Source organism: Eleginops maclovinus, chromosome 13 (genome assembly GCF_036324505.1).
Source record: "Eleginops maclovinus isolate JMC-PN-2008 ecotype Puerto Natales chromosome 13, JC_Emac_rtc_rv5, whole genome shotgun sequence".
NCBI lineage: Eukaryota > Metazoa > Chordata > Actinopteri > Perciformes > Eleginopidae > Eleginops > Eleginops maclovinus.
The window spans coordinates 7,748,263-7,769,327 of NC_086361.1; the positions used below are offsets into that span (position 1 = coordinate 7,748,263).

Genomic DNA, 21,065 nt, shown 5'->3' on the forward strand with positions numbered 1-21,065 from the left:
CAGTTTACTGGTGTTATTTGCAGCAGCTTGTATAAGTACACAAACTGTTGGTGGTCTATTCATCTAAAGACCTCATGTTGTTGCTTTTTTCTTTGGCTTTCTTGATAGGTCTTTAACTCACTCATAAAATGAATCTAATTAATTCACGGGATTCTTTTATGCACAAAGAATCTTTCACCTTCCTTCAAAGAAGGAAGAATTACCTGTTGCTGAAGAACAGTACTATATGTTTGCGTTAAAATGCAAGCGCAAGTCACTAAAATAAGTCAGAAAGCCTGACACAAAATTGCAGTTATTAGCATGTTTGACTGAAGATACAGTTAAGAGGTGTGAGTGGATGAGAGAGAGATAAAGAGAGAGAGAGGGAGAGTTAAAATTATCCACCCTAAAGCCAATCCCTCTCAAGCTGATAAGTGTGCTGAATGGACTAACCAGCTTGCGGACCTCAAACTGGCAGGCAGGTAAGAAAAATGTTTCTTTCTTTCCTACAAAACTGTTTCTAATTTACTGTAAAGCAAATCTCTGGATCTGGGAAACACTTTTTAGAATGAAAAAACATGCTCTCGTTTCAGCAACGCATGTCTGGTACTCAGAAATCCTCCTAAGGCAGTTTGTTTACAGTGACCCAGATGATGTAAATAACGCTCCTCCAGACTGAATTACATGTCAGTATTATAGGTTGAAATCAGCTGCACTTTTAAGGGAGACTTGTATATCTATTTTTTCTCAATATTGTTAGTAAAACATTATAGTTATGTAATGCACTCATAAGGATTTTCTAAAGTGGACAGAGTTTACAGTCGCCCATAAGCTGTGAGCTTATGTGCTATATGTATATACTGCACTTATAGCGCAGTAAAACAGCGATAATGATCTCATTGCGGCTGGAAATACATCTGAACTTTCTTTAAAATAGAATAAAACAGGGAACTTTTGGCATTCAAGGTGGTTTTTGAGTCAACAATGTGGCAAAAGGTAATTGCATTTGCATTTTTGCTGCATTGTTATCTATAAAATCTGTTCTGTGTCTCCTTTCGATATACTTTTAAAAGGCCTTTTTAGTGTCAGATAGTTATATATATATATGCTTTTATTGGCATTGACACATTTTCTAAGGTGTTTTTTTGTCCTAGTTGGAATACCAAAACAGGAGCAATTTTGTAGTTTTATTGTTGATATTTTCTGGCTATTTCAACACATATCCCCGTCTCTGCATGTGCAACACCATTGTATTCAGTGCCTTTTCAGTAGATGTATATCTCATCTGATCTCTGCTAAGATCTTCAGGTGTTTGACACCTCGTTGTTTAGCCTTCAAGCTATCGCCCTGTGTGTTTTAGCTCCCCTATTCACTTTTAACACATTATTTTTAATACTGACACTCAGAAGTATGTACTGTAGTATATGTACAGTATTTGAAATCCTTTATGGTATTTTTTGTTTTCCGCCAGATTTCTTTTCAGAATTTGCCTAACGGTTACCAAAGGGACCGTTGTGCTTGAGGTCATTAACTTTTGTTGCAGTTAAAATGTTTTAACCAACATATAAGCAGCAATATGGGTCAAGCACACAAGCTCATTCTTTTGTTGTGGTGGCCTATGCATCCTTTTTAGTTCCCTTTCTGTATATCCTGCTGAGCTTTTGGCCAATTCGACGCAGAGCGGATGGACTTGGGGTCACGTGGAGAGCTGGGACCTTGCTCTGATTCCTCTTCTTTAGTTGTAGCTAGGCCAGAGACAGCTTACTGGATACAAACAAAATGTGACCTCCATCACCCCCTACATCTGAAATCTTGACAAGCGTGGCAGCCAACCAAGAATTAGAATAAAGGATAGTATTATTCCAAAGATTATTTCCTGTATTTTAGGTTCGAAAAAAGGCCAAACTTTAATTCACCATCAGTCATCAACATGCTCAGGATGAGTACTTTCTAATTATCTGTTTGCAGAGTAAAATATGTGACTAATGCATGTTTAAGTGTCTGTTACAACTTTACACCAAGGGCCTGTTGAACTACAGTGCTTCACAAAAGAACACAATGGAAATAACATCACAATTAGTCCATTGTTGTGTCCAGAATGTCAAAGAAGCAAAACTCTGCCTCTGTAACTAAGCTGTTGACTTTTAACACTTTTGGGATATCGTGTCATTGAAGTCTCGCTGTTGAAATAGACAGTGTGGAACATTGTTGAGAAACCTGAGCTGCCTGCTTTAAGCCAGCGTATTGTCACATTAGCCACGTCACTTCAACAGCATCACAAGTATTCCCAACCGGATTGGCGAGGGCTTCCCCAGGCAAGTAGCTCTCCTACGTAGCTGTCAACTCAGAGCTGTCTTAACCTCGTGGTTAAGGCAGGGTGCTGACCTCAGTCTCATCCAAACTAGAAGCAGGACTAACTAAAACTAGAGTTCACTTAGGCAAAGTGCACCCAGACCCAAATGCACATGATTGCAATAAAGCATCACTCCAGAACCATGTGCTTCCAGAAAAGCTGAACTCTTACTGCTTTTCTCAAAAAGGTTCTGTAGGCGGAAGATGTATGTTCACTTTAATGATAAAATAAGTGAAATTAGGATCCACTTGATAAAGCATGTATTAATATCCAGATGTTCTATTGTTTTTTAAATTAAAACAAATTGGTAATGGTTTGTCTGAGGTTTGGGTTACAGTCAGGTTTTGGATGCTCTGCTTGTTTTATGTAACTTCAGAAAGTTATAGAGGGATGGCAAAGAAAGGGGGTGATGAGACATTTAAACATCGCAGTCCCAGAACTATTGTCAGCCACTTTCTTTTTTCTGTTCAGGTGAACGGATCTCTATAGCGAAGTGAATGACAACATTTGTGAAAATCACAAAAAACTAAATTACTCACATCCAAATGTGCTCAAATAAAAAAGTACAAAGGTGTAGTAAAAGCACTCACCAAATATGGCACTTAGCGGCTTGACAATACAAAGCTGTTGACCCTCGTACAGCTCTAAACTGTGATTATATTTAGTTGTGTGGCTGTGTAGCTTTGAGGCGGGATTGGGATAAAAGAAATCTGTAAATCATGTTTAGGCCATTTTCACTGTTACTGTTTCCTGGCATATCCTGAATTTTGTACATTATTCTTGTTCATAAGGAGCTGATGTTGTCATTCTTGATAGAGATTGTTTGTCTTTTGGCTGGTTATGAACTCTTATCAGAAATGGTGGAGATATGTTACAGTACGTTACATTTTCTGGTATAAAGAAAACTCAAAAAATATATAGAATGTATGTGCTTAGGTGCCAAAACACTGCGAAAAAAACGAGTTCAAAAGGATTAATGGTAGCATTTATTCTGTATTATAGCCATGTTAGAACAAGGTTTGTTTAAGAAGTATTTCAACCAAAGGAGCACTGCATGTTTTATAACTTGGAATCAATTACAAAACGACTGTATTATTATGTGGGAAAACAGTGTTGAATCCCTCATGCAATCATTTGTTTTGACTTTTCTGACGATACTGAAATGTGGAGGACAGTTATGTTGAACAGGAACTATGACACCAAGTCATAAATCATCACAGTAATTTGTCGCATATGGACTTCTTAAATGAGGTCATATTTCATCACCCTCTTAACTTTAATGGACTGCATGGGGCCGTGGTAATTACAGACATGACAGAGGACATTGTTAATGGAAGGGCATTTTTTCCGATGGCTTTTTCTATTCTCACAGCCAAACAATAGAGACAATTAAACCTAAAACCAACTAAAAGTCTTCAACATTAGTAGTTCTTTTGAGAAAAAGTTGTCGTAAAAATGATCAGTTTTAAAAGAAAAAGGCACTAAGACTTAAAGTTCTTGTAACTATAATTCCCCCTATTCAAGTTTGCATATCTAAAAGTGTATCATTTAAAGTCCTCTAAGCTAAAGTTGTCAGGATAAAAGTACTTGAAATTGAATTTCCTCCAAAATTAATATTGTTTTCAGGGAATTTCAAACCCTTCCTGAAAAGGATTAATATCCTTCATACTAAAAAACTCTACAAAAATGTTGTTTCCACTCTTATTATGAAACGTCTTTACGGAAAGTCCTCGCCACTAAACGTCCTCGAAATTAAAATATTTTTTAATAAAATAAGTTCCCGCTGTAGAATACCAACCTATAGTTCCTCATAATTAAACATCCTTACATCTTCAAACGTTTTATGGAAAAAGGTCCTCTAAATTAAGTCACCATAATTCAAAGTATCTTAATTTATTCTTTACAAAAGTAAATGTTGACATTACTGCACTCAATTTGTTTGTTTATGAGGCAGAGATTTTGAGGACAGAGAGGCATCTAAGGACTGTTTAGATGACACTAATGAAAGTGAAAACTACATATTTTAAACCGCTTTAATGCCTCAGACCCATTTACACACTCTGATGCATTTATTTGCAAAACATTCTGAAAAGAAAGATTTAATAGAAAATCCTCATAATAGATAAACGGCTACTTTCAGTGGTTGCATGCGAAAAGAGTCTGAGTTCTGAAACAAAAGTGCCTTATCCTGTTTCTCAGCAGCTCAGTTTTAATTGAAGTAAGTTGGTTTTAGCCTGGAGGAAATCTCTTTGTATAACCCTGATGTGAAGAAGGGACAGAGCTTATTCTTTCTCATGCTGTTTGTGGGAAAAATATGAATATTCTTAAATAGAATTTAATCGGTTGAATAAATATATAAATTAAGTTCATTCAAATAAAGGTTTGCTAAAAATTCACTCTGAACTTTTTCTTTGGATATTCTCTTAAAGAAGCTTACCTTAAAAATATTAATGACTTTTTCCAAAAGAAAAGGGTTTCTTGGTAAATGTTTAAATCAATTATAATTGATGTTTTCATTGTTTTTTGCACAGAAATCCTAGTATATGAACAAAAAACCAAAATGTAAGTCACTAAATTGATACTTAATTAATAAAAAAATCAAAATATATTCAACAAGTTCTACAAAATGACTCAAATGGCTCAACTGTTCTCCTGTTGTTTATTGTTCCCTTTATCAACACATTTACCTAATTCTGTGCTCTTTAATTGCCTGGGTGTTCAAACGCTCCCCCCTTGTCTTTAAAGAAATGAATACTGTAATACTGTTACTCAGTAGTTCTGAGACAGGGTCCTCCAGGGGCCGATGGTTGTTCTGGCCAGTCATGTTCGCAATGACATGACTCACCCCCATACCAAGTTTACCTTCAAGACGGGTCACCAGCCAGGGGGGAGGGAAGATTGACTCATGCCATGTGTTTCGAGAGGGAAAAGTTGAGGTCAGGGCAAGAGGAGAGAAGGAGGGGTTCCTTTAAGCTGCAGGAAGGCTGAGGCCGCGCTGTTGGACGTACATCCAGTCGACCTGGATAGTTGATCCGTGCGAGGGGCTGGGATTGGCTTTGGAAACTGAAACATGTCCGGACACTGTCCCGTATGTTAACATGGATGAACTCAAACAAAAGCAAGCAGAGATGTGGGTAATTATTATTATTATTTTACCTTTAGTTTATTAAGGATTCAAAGGTGCATGCACAATATCTACAGCATAGTTTTGGACAAGACTGAGGCTCCTCAAACATTGCAAAATACAATATACTAAATATAAAAAGAAATAAAATAGTGCAACTAAATATTGCAAGATAATTAAAGGCACAAGAAAGTTGCAGGAATAGGAAAAATATCAGATAAGATGTACTACTGTGACAATATAATTATGTGGGTATGTCTTTCTGTGGTATAAACAGATGATGTTGAAAGCTAAAGAATTATAATTATATGGATAATTTAAAAAGCTGAATATTCATGCAATCTGAACATTATACAATGTTTACAAAATAGAATATGTGCGGTTGTTTTTTGTTGGTTGCTTCATAATGTTCACCGGATGCGCCATGTCACTCACATGTTCTTCTTCTGCAGCGACACGTGTGACAACAATGACTTGACTTTGTGAGTGGGGGGCATGCTGCTCTAGCAGAACAAAGACCCTGCAGCCAATCCTTCGCTAAATAGCACTAAATCCAACCAATCCTATTAGTCCGTCATCTTTGAGATGAGCGGGTAAGGCTCTGTGTATTCCTGTGGTCTGCTCTGCCTCTGCTTAGGTAAACATCAAAAGGCTTAGTCCCTGTTTACTTTTGGCCAATATATTAAACATATTTTTTTATTTAAAAAAAAACTGACATAAAATAAATATAACCACCAAAAGTGTTTAAAACTACCAAAAGTTCTGATGGGCTTTTGTTCTCACTGCCGATGTGAAAGAGGGATTAACAGTATTTATATAGTTTAACTACTGTCATGACCCATATATTTTGTATTAAATAGACACATACAAACCATATGGTCCACTAATGTGAGTTAAGTACCACACAGCAGGGTTCACTGTCAGATTTAGGCTCTCATCGGTTCACATATGAACACCTTATTAAACTGCACTCTTTGAACCAACTTTAAAAAATAAAATAAAATGTTTATGGTGGAAAAGAAAGGTTGGAAAATCTATTTTGGTATAAGTCTGTGATTTTGATAGTGATTATCTTATATTCATGCAACATGACAACCAAGTTCCTTAAGTTATAGAGATCTCAAATAAAGTGCAACCAGTTGGTCTATTTAAATGAGAAAAAATAGGTCACTTCTTGGGCATGTTAGTGCTCAAATCATTTATTTAAGTCTCGTTGTCTTAGGATTGTCAGGGAAAATAAGCAGAAACTCCAAAACCCACCATAAAATCTCAATATTTAATTTTACACTTTTCCTTCTGTACAGATTAAACAAACAACGTATCACATGTGCTATGTAAATATTAAGGGTGCCTATATGGGATATATATGGATTTGGTCACCTTTGCACAATGCCAGGCTAGCTGTTTCCCATTGATTCCTGTCTTTATGCTAAATGCTAAAGTTTGATTGATGCGGACTTGCAAGTTGGAAAGGGTGAACTCAGTTATTACTCTGTTATAGTTAGGTAAATATGATATATTCATGGGAAGTGTCTTGAACTTATACAGTTTCTTGGTTAAATGACCTAGCTATCTACAACTTCTAGATATTTAGTTTTGGTTCTAGATTTGTTAACATGCGCTATCATTCGTCGGAGTTTATCCTTCCCCTTTTATACTCACCCTAACTGTAATGTCAATAACCAATAAACATGCTGACCAAGGGCCGACAGGCTCTGGCGCTGATTCATAAGGCCATGATGTGAGAGCCCACTGGCCAATGTTTTAAATGAAATCAGCTTTCATTATGTGAACTGCTGAGCATGATTAATTAGCAATAATCTCATTACACTGTGCCCTGCGTATTGTGCGACCCACTACTGACCCTCCCCTTAATGTGGTCTACCTGCCTGTTATCATCACTGAACATACAGTAGTCTGCCAGCTTAGTGCGGTTAGGAATTGCTGACGGACTGAAGGAGCAATTTCATAATTGGAGATGAGTTGTTCATGATGTAGATCAGCTCTCATTTACGCACTTACCTGTTTTCTATCTAAATATATGTGTGTCTCTCTTGAGTCATTTATTCAACGTTATCTCTATTTGTTGTTTTGGTATGTTCTTATGGTTGGCAATGTAAATTATCGATGGATCAAAACACTTAGTAACAGCAATGTAAGAGAAGAAGATGAACCTTTATTAATCGCCCTAGGGGGAAATTCAGTTTTCAAATGCACATATACATTAACCACACACAGTACACTGGTAGGTGCAAACATGCAAATGCATTTTTATGTACACACAATTTATACACACTAAACAGTTTGTACATGTAGGTTGCATACATGCACATGCATATGGAGAGGTACAGAGCCTTACGCAGGGACACCTCACTAGCAGTTGGTCTTTCGGAGACTTGAACTGGTGACCTTTCAGTTCCCAGGCTAAGTCACTATGGAATTTGCCACCACTGCCCCATGTACATTTTAAAACAAAATCAGCCAAAGGTTGAAGTCATTTATGATACATTAAATCATAATTATGCTTGACTTGATTTCTTGAGTTTAATTGATTTTCTGTCCTACAGGTAAGAGCTGTTTGGGATCTGATGGGCGGTTAAAAGCCGAAGTTAAAGCGATTACGCTTGGCTTTCGGACACAGAAGTTCGAAAGGGATCACCTGGCTGGCGCCCAACACCACTTCCCAAAAAACTGCAGGACTTATCAAGATACCTCGGTCCAGCTTTTACAGCTTGTAAACTTAACATGGAGCCAAAAAATATTGGGTAATACCGCATTTTTGTAGGCAAAGAGCTTAAAGGTTTGGCAGCACCCTTTTTGCACTTTCAGAATACTGCCATTTAGTTTGTATGCTTGTCTTCCAAAATACATTTTGGAAGTAAGTCTGGGAGGAGATTTCATCAGCAATTTTAGGGTTGACATGAATTGCCCCACCATCTTTCAATCCAACGTTAATGACCTCCATTCATGGTGTTCTTCAAAACACAGCTAAGGCGGAGGAGGATTGTCTTTTGTCAAGGAATAAATTGGACTCAGGCCGAATATGGCCAGAGACGTGAGTCCTCTGAGCCTCAGGCCTCTATCTGCAAAACCCCAGCAATGGGTTGGACCCTCTCTGTGGTGTATCCTACCCTTCTTTCCCCAACGTCTTCTAATTTTCTATTACTTTCTGTCATGTGCAGTAGCAGCAACAGGAAGTTTGCCTGGTTTAGAGTATGACTATGGCATTAGCCCCAAATTTGTTTGCACCCCAATTCCCCCAGAAGCAGACCCCAGCTGTTACTCCCCACCCAGTGTGCCCCATGGACCGGGCAATAGCGGCAACACTAATGGTCACAATGGCAGCAGCCGGCGAGGCATGATGTCTGACGAGGCCAAAGCTACCATCTTGCACCTGCGTGAGAGCTTGGTGAGGCAAAAGGAGACCATCCTGGACCAGCGAGAGACCATCAGGGAGCTGACTGCCAAGCTCACCTTGTGCGAGAGCTTTGGTGGTCACCATGGCACAGATCGACATGACGACCATCACGACAACCATCACGATACCCATGACGACCACCATGATGATCAGCACGGGCATCACGGCAGCCACCACCCGCCATCATCGTCTCACCACGGGACTTATCACCCTAGCGATCACCACTACCCCCATGGCAGATCGGACCCCCACAGATCAGACCCCCACAGCAGGAAGGGCTTGTCGTACGGAAAACACAGCTCCTTCTCCCCTGAACAGACCGGCAAGACACTGCAGACATTGAAGGAAAGGCTTGAAAGCTTGCAGGTGAGTGCAAATATTTGCAATGCATGCTTTGCAATTCAAAGAGGTAATTTTTGCATCACAGGTATGACCAAACACATACATTCTGATTAAGATTGAGGATGTATTTTGTGTTTGTTTCCTAATTCTGATTACAATGTATTCAGAAGTTTCTCAAAATATAAACCAGTAAATAAATTGGTGTCATCTGCAAACAAAACAAACCTTAGTATTATGGACATAATCTCATTTATATTTACATATTAACCAAAAAATCTACTTTGGAACCCTTAAGTAATGGGCAACAGAGAGTTGAAGCAGTTAAAAGTTCAGCAACTACATAGGCATAGGTTTGCAGCAAAGTTAAGTTTATTCATGTTTATTTATGTATTTTACATTAACCTTATGTTGGTGCTCCAGTGTTCTGCTCTATCTCCAATTGATTCCGACAGAAATTGTTAAATATATTTTTTTACATTAGTTAAATAGTTTTAACTATACAGAAATGCTGTAGGGCCAGCATGGCACAGTGATCTCTCCTATCTAAATGTATTCATATGGCTATATTTAAAGCTGTGAACTGTTTACCCCTTTCAGGTGAAAGGGGTAAACATTCTGTGAGAGTTCCTGAAGAAGGACATGCTCCTCCTGCACTATACAAACATTTTTGAGATGCTTGGTAATATGTCTGCCAAGAGAGGCTGAGAGGTCTGCAGTGAAGCCTATCAAAGGTTTGACTTAATTGGGTTCACATCTTGCGTCATTACAGGTCAAAGGCTCAGTTGCCGTATAAGCTGTAAGTGCTTACTGCTGCCAAAATACTGTAAAGAGGAAGTGTTTCATCAAGGCATGGTAACCCTTAGGTTACTGTTAGAGCGCAATGCATTTTTTTGGTTTGGTTGTGTATTTTTTAAATGGTCAGTTTTATTTTTCAAGGTTTCGTGGATAATCTGTAGTTTTGGAAAAAACAAACATGTTTAGTGAGATTGAGAAGTTGGTGGAAAACCTCTGAAACACACATGAAGACCAATCCACTATAGTCATTCTACTCCATGTCCTCCCATGGGATTTCCGGCTCATGATCTCCCTGCTGGATATCAGTAGCAAGAACCCAAACAGGAAGCTAATCTAAATTAATTAGCCCTCACCCCTAACCTTTCACAACTCCTTTATCCAACCATCACATGTTGGAGTGAGACCAGTAAAGCTTAGTAGAGGAATACGGAAGGTTCTGAGAAAATGTCATCTCTACATGAACTTACTGCTGATTCATCCTGGTTAATTCGCAATGAGGTTAAGTCATTGTTTTCTTTGGGAAAACCAGGCTAAGTAAGTTAACTTTAAGTCGTTTTACATGGTGACAGGCCAAAACCAGTGTTTCAGACATCTAAGAAATGTTCACTTTGAGTGAGTCAAACTGAAGAGCTTTAGTATCTGTTGTAATTTCTCTCTCAGAATTGGTGTTTTTATTGTAAACATTGCACAGTTTGCAAAAGAAAGTGGAACATTCTCAATCATTTGTTTCAGCACCTATAACAAGGCTGTGGTTCTGTCTCACTTACTTTACAACATTTAATGATGCTGGTGGCACACTGTGAGACTAAAACCCTACTGCCCGCTGGCCTGTGAAAGCCATGATATCAGTGCAGGTGGTCTCAGGGAAAGTGTTGCCAGAAATCCCCTTCAGTCTTCCTGAGAAGGTGTGAGACAAACAGAAGCAGGGCCAAGATTTAGCTTTCGTCACTCCCCCCTCTAACAGGATGTCTACACCTCTAGGCTCTGGCTATGCGCCGAAGGGCGCTAGCCAACCTCACCTTCAATTAGTTTCATCCTGCCTGACGAGGCTTTTAATCATTGCGTGCGCTGGCAGGGAACAAAGCCGGATTCATTGGTGAGGAAGACAAGGATGAGCAAAGGAGAAGAGGGGGGGATAGAAGCTATTCTCCTGCAAGTTATTCCATATTTCTACTTTCAAATGCAAATCCCTGCATTTATTGCAAAGATATTTCCTTCATTATTTTCTTCAAACTCAGAGCTTGAAGCATAAGAGTTTATTCTTTACGTTGGAAAATAGCGGTAAACAAAACAATTACAGCTCAACGTCCACTACCTTTTTATCCAACATTTTTATCAGCATATCATGTTTGCTCAGTTGTCATGTCCCTTTTAGGACATCTTATCTATTGTGGCTTTAAAGTCAACAATTAGAGTTAGAATTCAATACAAAAATGTTGTCAATAATATGTCAAATGTACAAGGTTTGTGTTTAGACCAAGATGTTGTGTACAGTATTTGAAATTGGTCTTTTAATAAGGTCTTTACTCTGACATATTATCTTCTTTCTCTTGTTACTTCCTTAGAAAAAGTTCATGATGATGATGATGATGATGATGATGATGATGATGATGATGATGATGATGATGATGATGATTATGATGATTATGATGGTGGTGGAAGCTTTCCTTATCATTCTCTGGCAATATTTCAGAAACACTGACTTTTAACATAACTGCTTTACTTTAGTTTTATAATAACAGGGTCAAAATGTTATTGATATCAGAAGAATTCTGTGGACAATTTAGCTCCTACTAAAATTGAATAACCAAAGAAGGAATCCTAAATGGGTGAATCTGACTGCAATTAGAGCCATAGTGTTGAAGATCTTCACCTGTGTCCACCATGTCTTTGCATCATGATTCAACTATTGAGTAGGTGACATAGAATATCAAACAAAGAGTTAAAAGACACCACTGCTGTATAATCCTGTGGTAGGGATGGTATATTGCATTAAATAAAGCCCACCATTTTGGCTGAGTAAGAAAGTTGAATTTGGGGAAGAAAAAAGGTTTAAAAAATGCCAAAAAGGCTGAACCAAGATTTTTTTGATTGTCTGATTCTAATCTTATACAGCAGATTTGGGGCTTTTGTGCATCCAATGTATGCACAGGGTCAGATATTTTGACTTGTGTTTGTACTTCTGCAGGCTAGGAACTCCTCCAGCTCCTACTCCAGCTCTCTGAGAGAACTGCTACAGCGGAAAATCACTGCCCTGGAGGAGCAGCTGCACAGCTACTACCGGGATCACCATGATGATCGCCATGATGATCACCATGACGACCATCATGGCAGCAGCCACCCCGAAGACCATCATGATGACCATCATGATGGTCATCACAGAACTGGACACAATGAAAACCACCACGATGACCACCATGGTAGTGGTCACCGTGATGACCACCACAATGACCACCGTGGGACTGGTCCCCGAGATAACCACCATGATGCCCACCACAATGACCACCGTGGGACTGGTCCCCGAGATAACCACCATGACGCCCACCACAATGATCACCGTGGGACTGGTAACCGTGATAACCACCATGTTGACAGTCATGGTACCGGTCACTCTGATGGCTACCGCGGCAGTCATCCTAACAACAACCATGGTAGCCACAGGAACACGCCTCGCACTAGTCCCCATTATCGCCATATCGATTACGACCACAGGCGATCAAACAGTCGGCAGCGTGGTAACCATGGCTACCATCGCAGCACCCACCATGGTGACCACCATAATGACCATCACAATGATCACCACAATGATCACCACAATGATCACAATGGGGACTACCACGATGATCACCATGACTATCACCAAGGGCCTGGTTACCACGATGATCACCATGACTATCACCATGGACCTGGTTACCACGATGATCACCATGATTATCACCATGGACCTGATTACCATGATGATCAACACGGGCCTGGTGACCACGATGACCATCATGAGTATCACCACGGACCTGGTTACCACCACGATGACCACCATGATGATCATCATGATAACCACCACGGCACCAACCATCATGACGACCACCATGATAATGATCATAACCCTCTGCAGCTACCCTCCAGCAGCAAAGAGACAACTCTGCGAGGCGCAGGTCACAGCAAGCTGGAGGCAGTGCTCAACAAACTACACCATGGCAACACTGACCTTGGTAAACACAGCCACACATACACTGTACACTGTAGCCTCTATTTTAATCATGGCTTGATAAATATCAATAGTAAGACAAGTATACTGTATAGTCAATGAGAAATGTGTAGGACACTGCTATAGAAATGTGCCTATAGCGGACATGAAACTGAGGTTCAAATTAAACCTTTTGCTGGTAAAAAGAAAGGTAAAGGTACTCTTAACTGGATTTAAATATTGCACCTTCTGTCTCAACAGGAAATAACAAAAAGCTAAAGAGTCCCAGCGCTTTCATGCTCGACTTCCCCATGAAGACAAACTACATGTATGCAAGGATGAAGCGGGCGGTGGTCAACGAAATCTTTGCCATGACTATCTGCCTGTGGCTGAAGGCAGGAGAAAGTCCTGGCCTCGGTACTCCCTTCTCCTACGCTGTGCCTGGACAAGCAAATGAGCTAGTGCTCATCAAATGGGGCAGCAACCCCATGGAGCTGCTAATCAACGACAAGGTAAAAACAACAAAATATAAATCATGAACAGTTGTAAGGACAGAAAATGTTGAGAACCCTACACTTAGAAACTCTTTGTAACTTTTAACATCACATTCCAAAGTGACTGACATAAATGCAACAAACCATAAAAATACAAACTCAGAACAACAATGAAAATGCAGTCATATTTGCAGGGGCATTTGATTCAAATGGGCTTTTTTGCGTGGTAGGGTTTAATGGCCAAGGAAATAGTGAAACAGAGTTTTCAGTTTGTAATGTAGGATATTTGGACTTTCTGTGGTCCTGTGGGGAGCTTGTGCCCCCCTTTTAGAGCCATGATAGCAAACAGGCGTGTTTTAGTTGAGGGGTACTGGGGTCCATCTCGCAGTGAGGGAGTAGCAGGTTGATTGGCTGAGCGAATTGCAGTCGCTTGAGTGTAGGGTTTAACTGCATGTAGGAAAGATTGGATCCCTTCACACCACGTTATGCCAGTACCAGTGACTTGAAGCGGATTTGGTCAGTCACTGGTAGCATGGAAGGGAGCAGAGGAGTGTAGCTAATTAAATTTCACTCCTGTTTGTGGCAGGCATCCCTGATGATTATGGTAGAGAAAAAATTGGTGCTGCATTTTGGGATTAAAAATGTAGAACCAAAAAGTTCTCAGTCAAAAATCTGCATTTTTTAAATTCATGAGACGTAAATCTGTCGGTAACTTGGCAGTTCTCACACATTCGTGACCCTGGGGTGTTACTAATCTGTGAGGTGTGATAGTCACAGCTCAGACAGAGAGGACAGAATCACCTCACTAGGGGAGTTCAGATCTACAAGGACAGGAGGGCAGAATAGTTTCCTGCTTTCAGTCACTGGTTACTCAGGCAAACTCAGTATAACAGTAGGTAGTGGAAGGGAGCTGTAAAAGATGTCACAGTGAACAAAACCATGTATGACACAAGGTGAAATAGAAGCTTTAAACAAGTTTAGCCTTGTCGCTCTGTTGTTGAGTCTCAATTCAAATACTGTTGTACTTGTGTAAACTTGCCATCTTGAGTTCCCAGATGGTCCCAATATAATGGTCGTATATTTTTTCAATTTTCGTAATACATTTCTTTCACCAATACTGAATCCATCCGATGCTTTAGAGGCAAAAAAGATTACATTTCCAAGGAATTTGAAAAAAGAACATTTGACCCATTTCCCTGACTTTTTACAAACCTACAAACTAAAGTAAACATACAAATTATTAAATGATTCTATTAGCCTTTTTTATCTTTTGTTGATAAAAGCTGAAAATGGAGGACAGATTTTTTTCCCTTCCTTGCCCTAGTGTTGTGTGCTGTGAGCCAAACAAACAAATCAGCAAAGCAATTAATCTAATTACTGTAATTGATTGGCCTAATTATCTGTAGGAGTGACATCACAAGGAGGGCTTCACTGTCATGTTTGCTTCCCAATCAGACACATGACACAATATGCAGATTAATCTCTGACTGCAATTGATTGTAATAGTTAATGAGGATGAACAGTGAGGATGAAGAGCTTTTTATGGAGGCTCATCCAATAAAGTCTGTTGATGAAAATGTGTTTACACAATGATTTAGTGATGTTTTCCAAAAGATTCTTTCAGATGGGAGAAAAGGAATGTTCCCTGTCCTCACCTTTAATGGTATGCTTGTCTCTGTTTACCTGTGTTTTTAGGCAGTGACGTTGCCCATAAGCATGACAGATGGGAAATGGCATCATTTATGCATTACGTGGACGACACGCGATGGTGTCTGGGAGGCCTATCAGGACGGGGTGAAGAAAGGCTCCGGGCAAAACCTGTCAGGCTGGCAACCTATCAAATCAGGAGGGACCTTCATCCTGGGCCAGGAGCAGGTAAGACATACGGTATGCTTTCTGAAAGAGATCCAGTATGTAAAATTACAGCTGAATCTTTTTTTTTTTTTATAACCTTCTAAAGGCCTATACACACAGAGGTCGGGGTTTTGTGTGAATCATTTTCACTTCAATATGAATACTTTCTTAACGAACGTTAAAAATCTGCATTTGTATTCTTCTAACCCAAAAAGCAACGGAATAAGGTCTGTTCTTCTTTATCTTTTGCATTCTGAATGAATGCATTGGCCAATCGCGTTGCACATTATGAATGTATGCAAAACCTTAATTATTGTATTGTAGGATAGGGTTATCATTTGATGACTTCATGATAAATAAAAGAGGTTCTGTTGTCAGGCAAAGACTGAAAACGTTATTCTTGTTTTCAACCTTGACAAAGGCAGCTCAGGCCAGCTCCACAATATAATTATTTACTATGGCTAACCATTTTTTTACAAATAAACTAATACTATCGGTTAATAGGATCGGAAAATAGTAGAAGGATGCTGAATCCATCATTTATTTGTTCACAAATCTATTGGAGTCTTTTATTTTAAGTGTTGCAGTGGCTACAAATTCACATTGCTGCTGGAATCATTAGTTTGTAGTATATTCAGGTTATTATTTATTATATCCCTTGTTTGTTAACACCTCACTAGATGCATTAGTCAACATTTCTAAGTCAGGATTCAGTTGTTCCAACAATTCCAATCTTGACCCGTTCTTTGCTGGTCCTCACAGGACACGATGGGAGGACGTTTTGACGTAACTCAATCCTTCATGGGAGAGATGTCTGATCTCCAGTTCTGGTCCAGAGTTTTGACATCGAACGAGATCCACACCCAGGCGACCTGCGCAGGGCACCTAGTTGGTGATGTGATGTCCTGGTCCGAGGAATCAGTGGAGCTTCACGGAGGGCTCGCCAAGCTCCCCTTTGAACCCTGTCATTAACGACTTTCACTGGACCCCAACAACCAGAGATGTAGCGTCATCATCCTGACATTTTCGGTTTCATACCCATGTCACATATTTGAGTGGGAAAATGTTATTTTGTCATGGATCAAAGATGGGGGAATGATTTTTTCTCCTTGCTTGCAGGCTAAGCCTTGTGCAAGAGGCAGGGCAGGAGGAGATATTTTACTTGTCCTATATATTTTTGCCATTCCTGTCAGATCTTTCTGCCTTCTCCACCTACACCCTCTTTTCTTCGCTCTGAGGCTTCAGCTAGACAACTTTGAAGGCTCCGAGGTGCACAGGGCTTTGGATTTGCTGGCTGTGTGGTGATGACTACAGGTGCTCTGAGGGATCCAGAAAACATAATAGGATTTCATTCCATCAGAACAGGTCCAAAGGTTTCTTGTGGCCATCGGCTCACCCGCACTAGCTTGTTTTTTTTTTTGCTATGTGAGCAACATATACTTTACAGGGGGTGAAAGAGTGGCTTAAAGGCACAGGATACAAATAAAGCCACACTGAGAGATGATTAGTGATGATTCATGCACATTCCTCAAGTACTGACATCGAATATCTGCTCAATGATTTGTGGAGAAAAAAGAAAATGCTGTTGCAGGACTTTTTTACAATCGTCAAACTAAGCTCATACTATTTTGTATTGCACGTTGAGATTTTGGCGGACTGTTTTTTAATAGTATTTCATATTGAAACCTTTTTAAAAAATGTACTTGATTTGTTACGTTTGCTGTATAACCGTAAGATTGCAGGACTGAGTATGATGTTTTAAACTTTTAGAAAAAAAAAAGATTGACTTTGTCTGTAAGTGGATCTATGTCTCTGTTACATATCAGCGCTGGGTTCTCTGTCAGACATGACATGGTGTTGCCAAGACTCACATGACTGCACCATTCAGATTTAAATGTCCCTTAAGATGTCACCGCGGTAATTCTGTTGTCCCCTTGGCTACCGGTGGCTTACAGCAGGATTTAACAGTGGACAACCTATCTGATCCTGCCTATTTCCGACCAGCTCAAACCCCATGGCAGACACACACACACACACACACACTTGCAAATGCTCAGAAAAGATAAAGAGGTGAAAGGAGACATTATGGATCTCTGTTTGTAGCTGCAACTTCATGGTTTTTTTTAACAAAAGAGGTTTTTGTACATGTAAATTATATCAGATTATGTGTTTTTAATTATTAAAATAATTTATTTTGGCATTCTTCACATTGTAAATACGTAGATAGCACTTTCTTAATGCAGTGTTAACTCTGTGGTTGTTTTAAAGCACATTTTTGGGAGTTTATTATTTGTTCATTATCATTTCCTCTGAGTTAAACTCAGAGAGCTGTCTATTGATAGTCAAAAATGGCATGTGTTGTTGCCATGGTAATAGAATCTCTCAGCATCAAGTCCACATCATCGCACTTCAGCTGTAAATATCTGCTGAATGTTTTCTTCCACTGTAATGCCAAGACGAGCAGCACTTTAAAACCTTGTTCCTGTTTTTCTTCTACAGACTTCAGTTTATACACCTCCTGCTTCAACTGTCGTAGTTTGTAAGCTGCTTTTTAACAAATGACATGTACAAATAAGATATACAAGGCTTTATGCATGAAGACTTGCTGATTCTCGCCTTTGGTGTAAACTTGAATGTCAATTAGTTTTTTTTGTTATGTTTATTTTTGTGTCTTTGGCTGTAAATATTCAAAGTATTACAGTGTGTTCAGTCAACACTCCCTCCCTCATGTTTAAGCCAAAACTATAAACTTAATTGTAATACTTGTCAGAAAGAAGAATACGCGTTGTAAATAATGTTAAATGTTTGTAAAAACGTCAAGATTTTGAATAAAAATATTTCAAATATTTTCTGAATTGAAAACTGTCTCAAACTAATTATTTTTTAAATATTGCACTGACAATATATGGGATGCACATCAAGTAGCAATTCTGGTTAACGCAGCCATGATTATTAACCAAAACAAATGTCACTCTTGTCAATTGAGTTTTTTGTGCATGTAAACGGTCTGCAAAGACATAAATCCCAAAGTTCACGCCAGTGGGAGTTTTTCACCAATGCCCCAAAAATACAAAAATGAACATGAAAATGATTACAGGGCCCCTTTAAATAATCAGGAACCTGATGGTAGGACTTCCCATGTAGAGAGTTAAACTGAACTTCGGCTGCTGAACTCTTCGTTTGTTTGGTTATCAGACAGTTGTGCTTTGCATACGGCTGCAGAGGAACCCGTACTTTCATGTGAGATAATTATACATTAGGAGCACTGGGCTGTTCTTTTGTTCCTGCCTCTGGGGAACAAGAGCTTTTAGGTATTAAAACAACATAAGAGAAACATTTAACCCAGAGCTATTATTCATAAATGCATTCACTAACAACAAACATTCATGCCGTCGGTTGCTGATGAAACCATGAAAGTGAACAATGGATGTGTTCAGCTGGAGGAGAAACAAAAGGAGGCTTCTACAGAAAAAAGTAATTTTTTTAATTCTTTTTGGCAAAGTGTTTCTTGCTTTACCCATATGTATGCTTTTCAAGTTCAAATGTGTATGTTTCTTTTTATATTTCTCAATTACGCAACATACTTGATCTAAAAGGAACTTTGGAGTGCTTACTAACTCAGTGTTTTGTATTCATACTGTTATCCTTTGAAAATAGTTGGGTGTAAGAGCAATATTGCTGTTGACCCATAATAAAATGTTTTCATTTTCGCATTCATTTCGCTAAAATGTAGTAAAAAAAGTGATATAGGTATAGGGAATCCTTCAGAATATCATGCAATCTAATGCAATCTAATCCATCAGAATGACTAATGTCTTGAAATTCATTGTTAGGCTTAAAATGTGTCTTATTTTGTCTTAATGTTTCAGGCTGGTTGAGTCGGTACAGACAGCTGGCTCATTACTTATCTCTGCTCTGCTTTCTGCTCATCATGATCACTCTCCTGCTGACTCTCAGCTGTAAGTATTCCATCATAGTTTCAATACTGACCCCATCAGTAGGAACAATTTCTAATATGTTAATTTTTCATATTAATTAAATCAATCAAGACTCTTTATAGTCCAATTTGCACATTTGTCTCAGGTGGCTACAGCATGAACAGCATGTGACACCCACTGTTTTTAGACCCTGTGTTGTCCAGGCATTTATGTGAAATTAACTGATCTTGTTTGAATCTTGTCCTCTGCCTTGTCTCATGCCTTGTTTTATTTTGTAGTAACCTCTGCCTCGCGTTTCAGATAACTTAACTTCCTGCCTTTGTGTGTTTCCTGCCTTTGTGATTGTCGACCACGCCATGACTGTGTTCACGTGTACCCCCTTACCTGGTGTATATAGTCTGAGTCTGCCTTTGCCCTGTCCCAGTTTGTCTTATCTCATCATGCCAAGCCTGCCAGCCATCTCCTGTGACCTCCTATTGATCAAGTTATTATTGTCGGTCTTTGGCATTTCATTTGATCCTGAAAGTGAGCTTTTTGAAGGGTGTTTTGTATTCTTTTACCAACCTCTTGAGTAAAAGCCTGAGCACCTTGTCTCTGGTGTTGTGCATTTTGGACCTGAGCCTTGTATCCTTTGAAACAGACCCGATTCAGTGCACAAGGAAAAATTCCAAAAAGGAAACCTGCAATTAACAGGAAACAAATGGAAAAACCTCGGGGAGAACAACAGAGATGGGGTCCTTCTCCTAGGATGGACAGATTTTGTGTGCATGGATAATAAAGGGGAAAGTCTAGTGACAGTGTAAGCCTGTCAGTATCACTAGGAATGGTTCGAGGCACACCTGAGCCAGCCGTAACTACAGTATAAGCTTCATCAGGAAAGAAAGTTGGTATCCTACTGTTTACAATGAGATCTGCCCCGAACACAAACTGGGAGCTGGTTCTACAAAAGAAGAGCTTGATAGCAGAAGGCTCTTAGACATAGCCGTAAGAACATTTGAAAGTACTGTTAGTAACAAGTAAATAAGATGGATTTTATAACACATAAGCCAACATCGGAAATCTATACAAGAATGTAGCAAATACAATTAAAAATGTACTTAACATACAATATTTTATATGTTTAATTTCAATAAATCCAATTAAAGGAAAAAATGTTAGAATGTTAATGCTTCTCTAAGACTTTGTGACTTCCCTACCCTTATTACTTTTAGCTCTGAGTCCTCTGGTTCCTATACTAAGGATGTATATCTTCACATTCCCTGCAAAATACATAGTTTCTTTTCCTTTCTTTAAGGCTCAGTGATTTTCCAAACAGCTGCCCATCTTAGTTTTCAGGTTTTATACTGTCAAACAGAAGATAATGTTTGACATATTTTATATGTTAAACTTTCACAGCAGCCATGACCGGATAATGTCTTTGCTTTAAAGATATCCAGAAAACTCTTTACTGTTGTGCCAGCAGCTGTCATAAATGTAGACGTCATTCTTTTCACTTGTTATTTTAGACTGAATGTCTTAATTTTGAAGGTTTGAGCGGATCGTCTCTCTGATTCTTCTGAATTGTGCTTTATTTAATTTTACCTC

General features: G+C 39.1%; 2 protein-coding genes across 3 annotated transcripts in view; both read left to right on the forward strand.

Moving 5' to 3' along the window:
• Window positions 1-288: 288 nt before the first annotated feature.
• Window positions 289-18,322, forward strand: LOC134875081 (GATA zinc finger domain-containing protein 14-like). 2 transcript variants are annotated; one of them, XM_063899484.1, is made up of 6 exons: window positions 289-461; window positions 8,024-9,240; window positions 12,200-13,220; window positions 13,457-13,707; window positions 15,385-15,576; window positions 16,306-18,322. In XM_063899484.1, the coding sequence occupies exons 2-6, from the start codon at window positions 8,500-8,502 to the stop codon at window positions 16,513-16,515; spliced, it is 2,415 nt and encodes an 804-aa protein (XP_063755554.1). In that variant the 5' UTR covers window positions 289-461; window positions 8,024-8,499; the 3' UTR covers window positions 16,516-18,322. The 2 variants fall into 2 exon arrangements, with proteins under 2 accessions (XP_063755554.1, XP_063755555.1); XM_063899485.1 differs by having other exon boundaries at window positions 15,385-15,564.
• A 486-nt stretch (window positions 18,323-18,808) lies between these two features.
• Window positions 18,809-21,065, forward strand: part of LOC134875478 (C-type lectin domain family 6 member A-like) — a 5,489-nt gene continuing 3,232 nt past the window's right edge. The window contains exons 1-2 of the mRNA XM_063900083.1: window positions 18,809-19,017; window positions 19,413-19,502. Of these exons, the coding sequence (XP_063756153.1) occupies window positions 18,930-19,017; window positions 19,413-19,502 (178 nt within the window). The 5' untranslated portion in view covers window positions 18,809-18,929. The remainder of the gene's footprint in view (window positions 19,018-19,412; window positions 19,503-21,065) is intronic.

Coding starts and splice junctions, on each gene's coding strand:
- LOC134875081 (XM_063899484.1), top strand. CDS start 8,500: ATGGCCAGAGACGTGAGTCCTCTGAGCCTCAGGCCTCTATCTGCAAAA. Junction 13,221..13,456: donor CCATGGCAACACTGACCTTG/GTAAACACAGCC, acceptor CTGTCTCAACAG/GAAATAACAAAAAGCTAAAG. Junction 13,708..15,384: donor AGCTGCTAATCAACGACAAG/GTAAAAACAACA, acceptor CTGTGTTTTTAG/GCAGTGACGTTGCCCATAAG.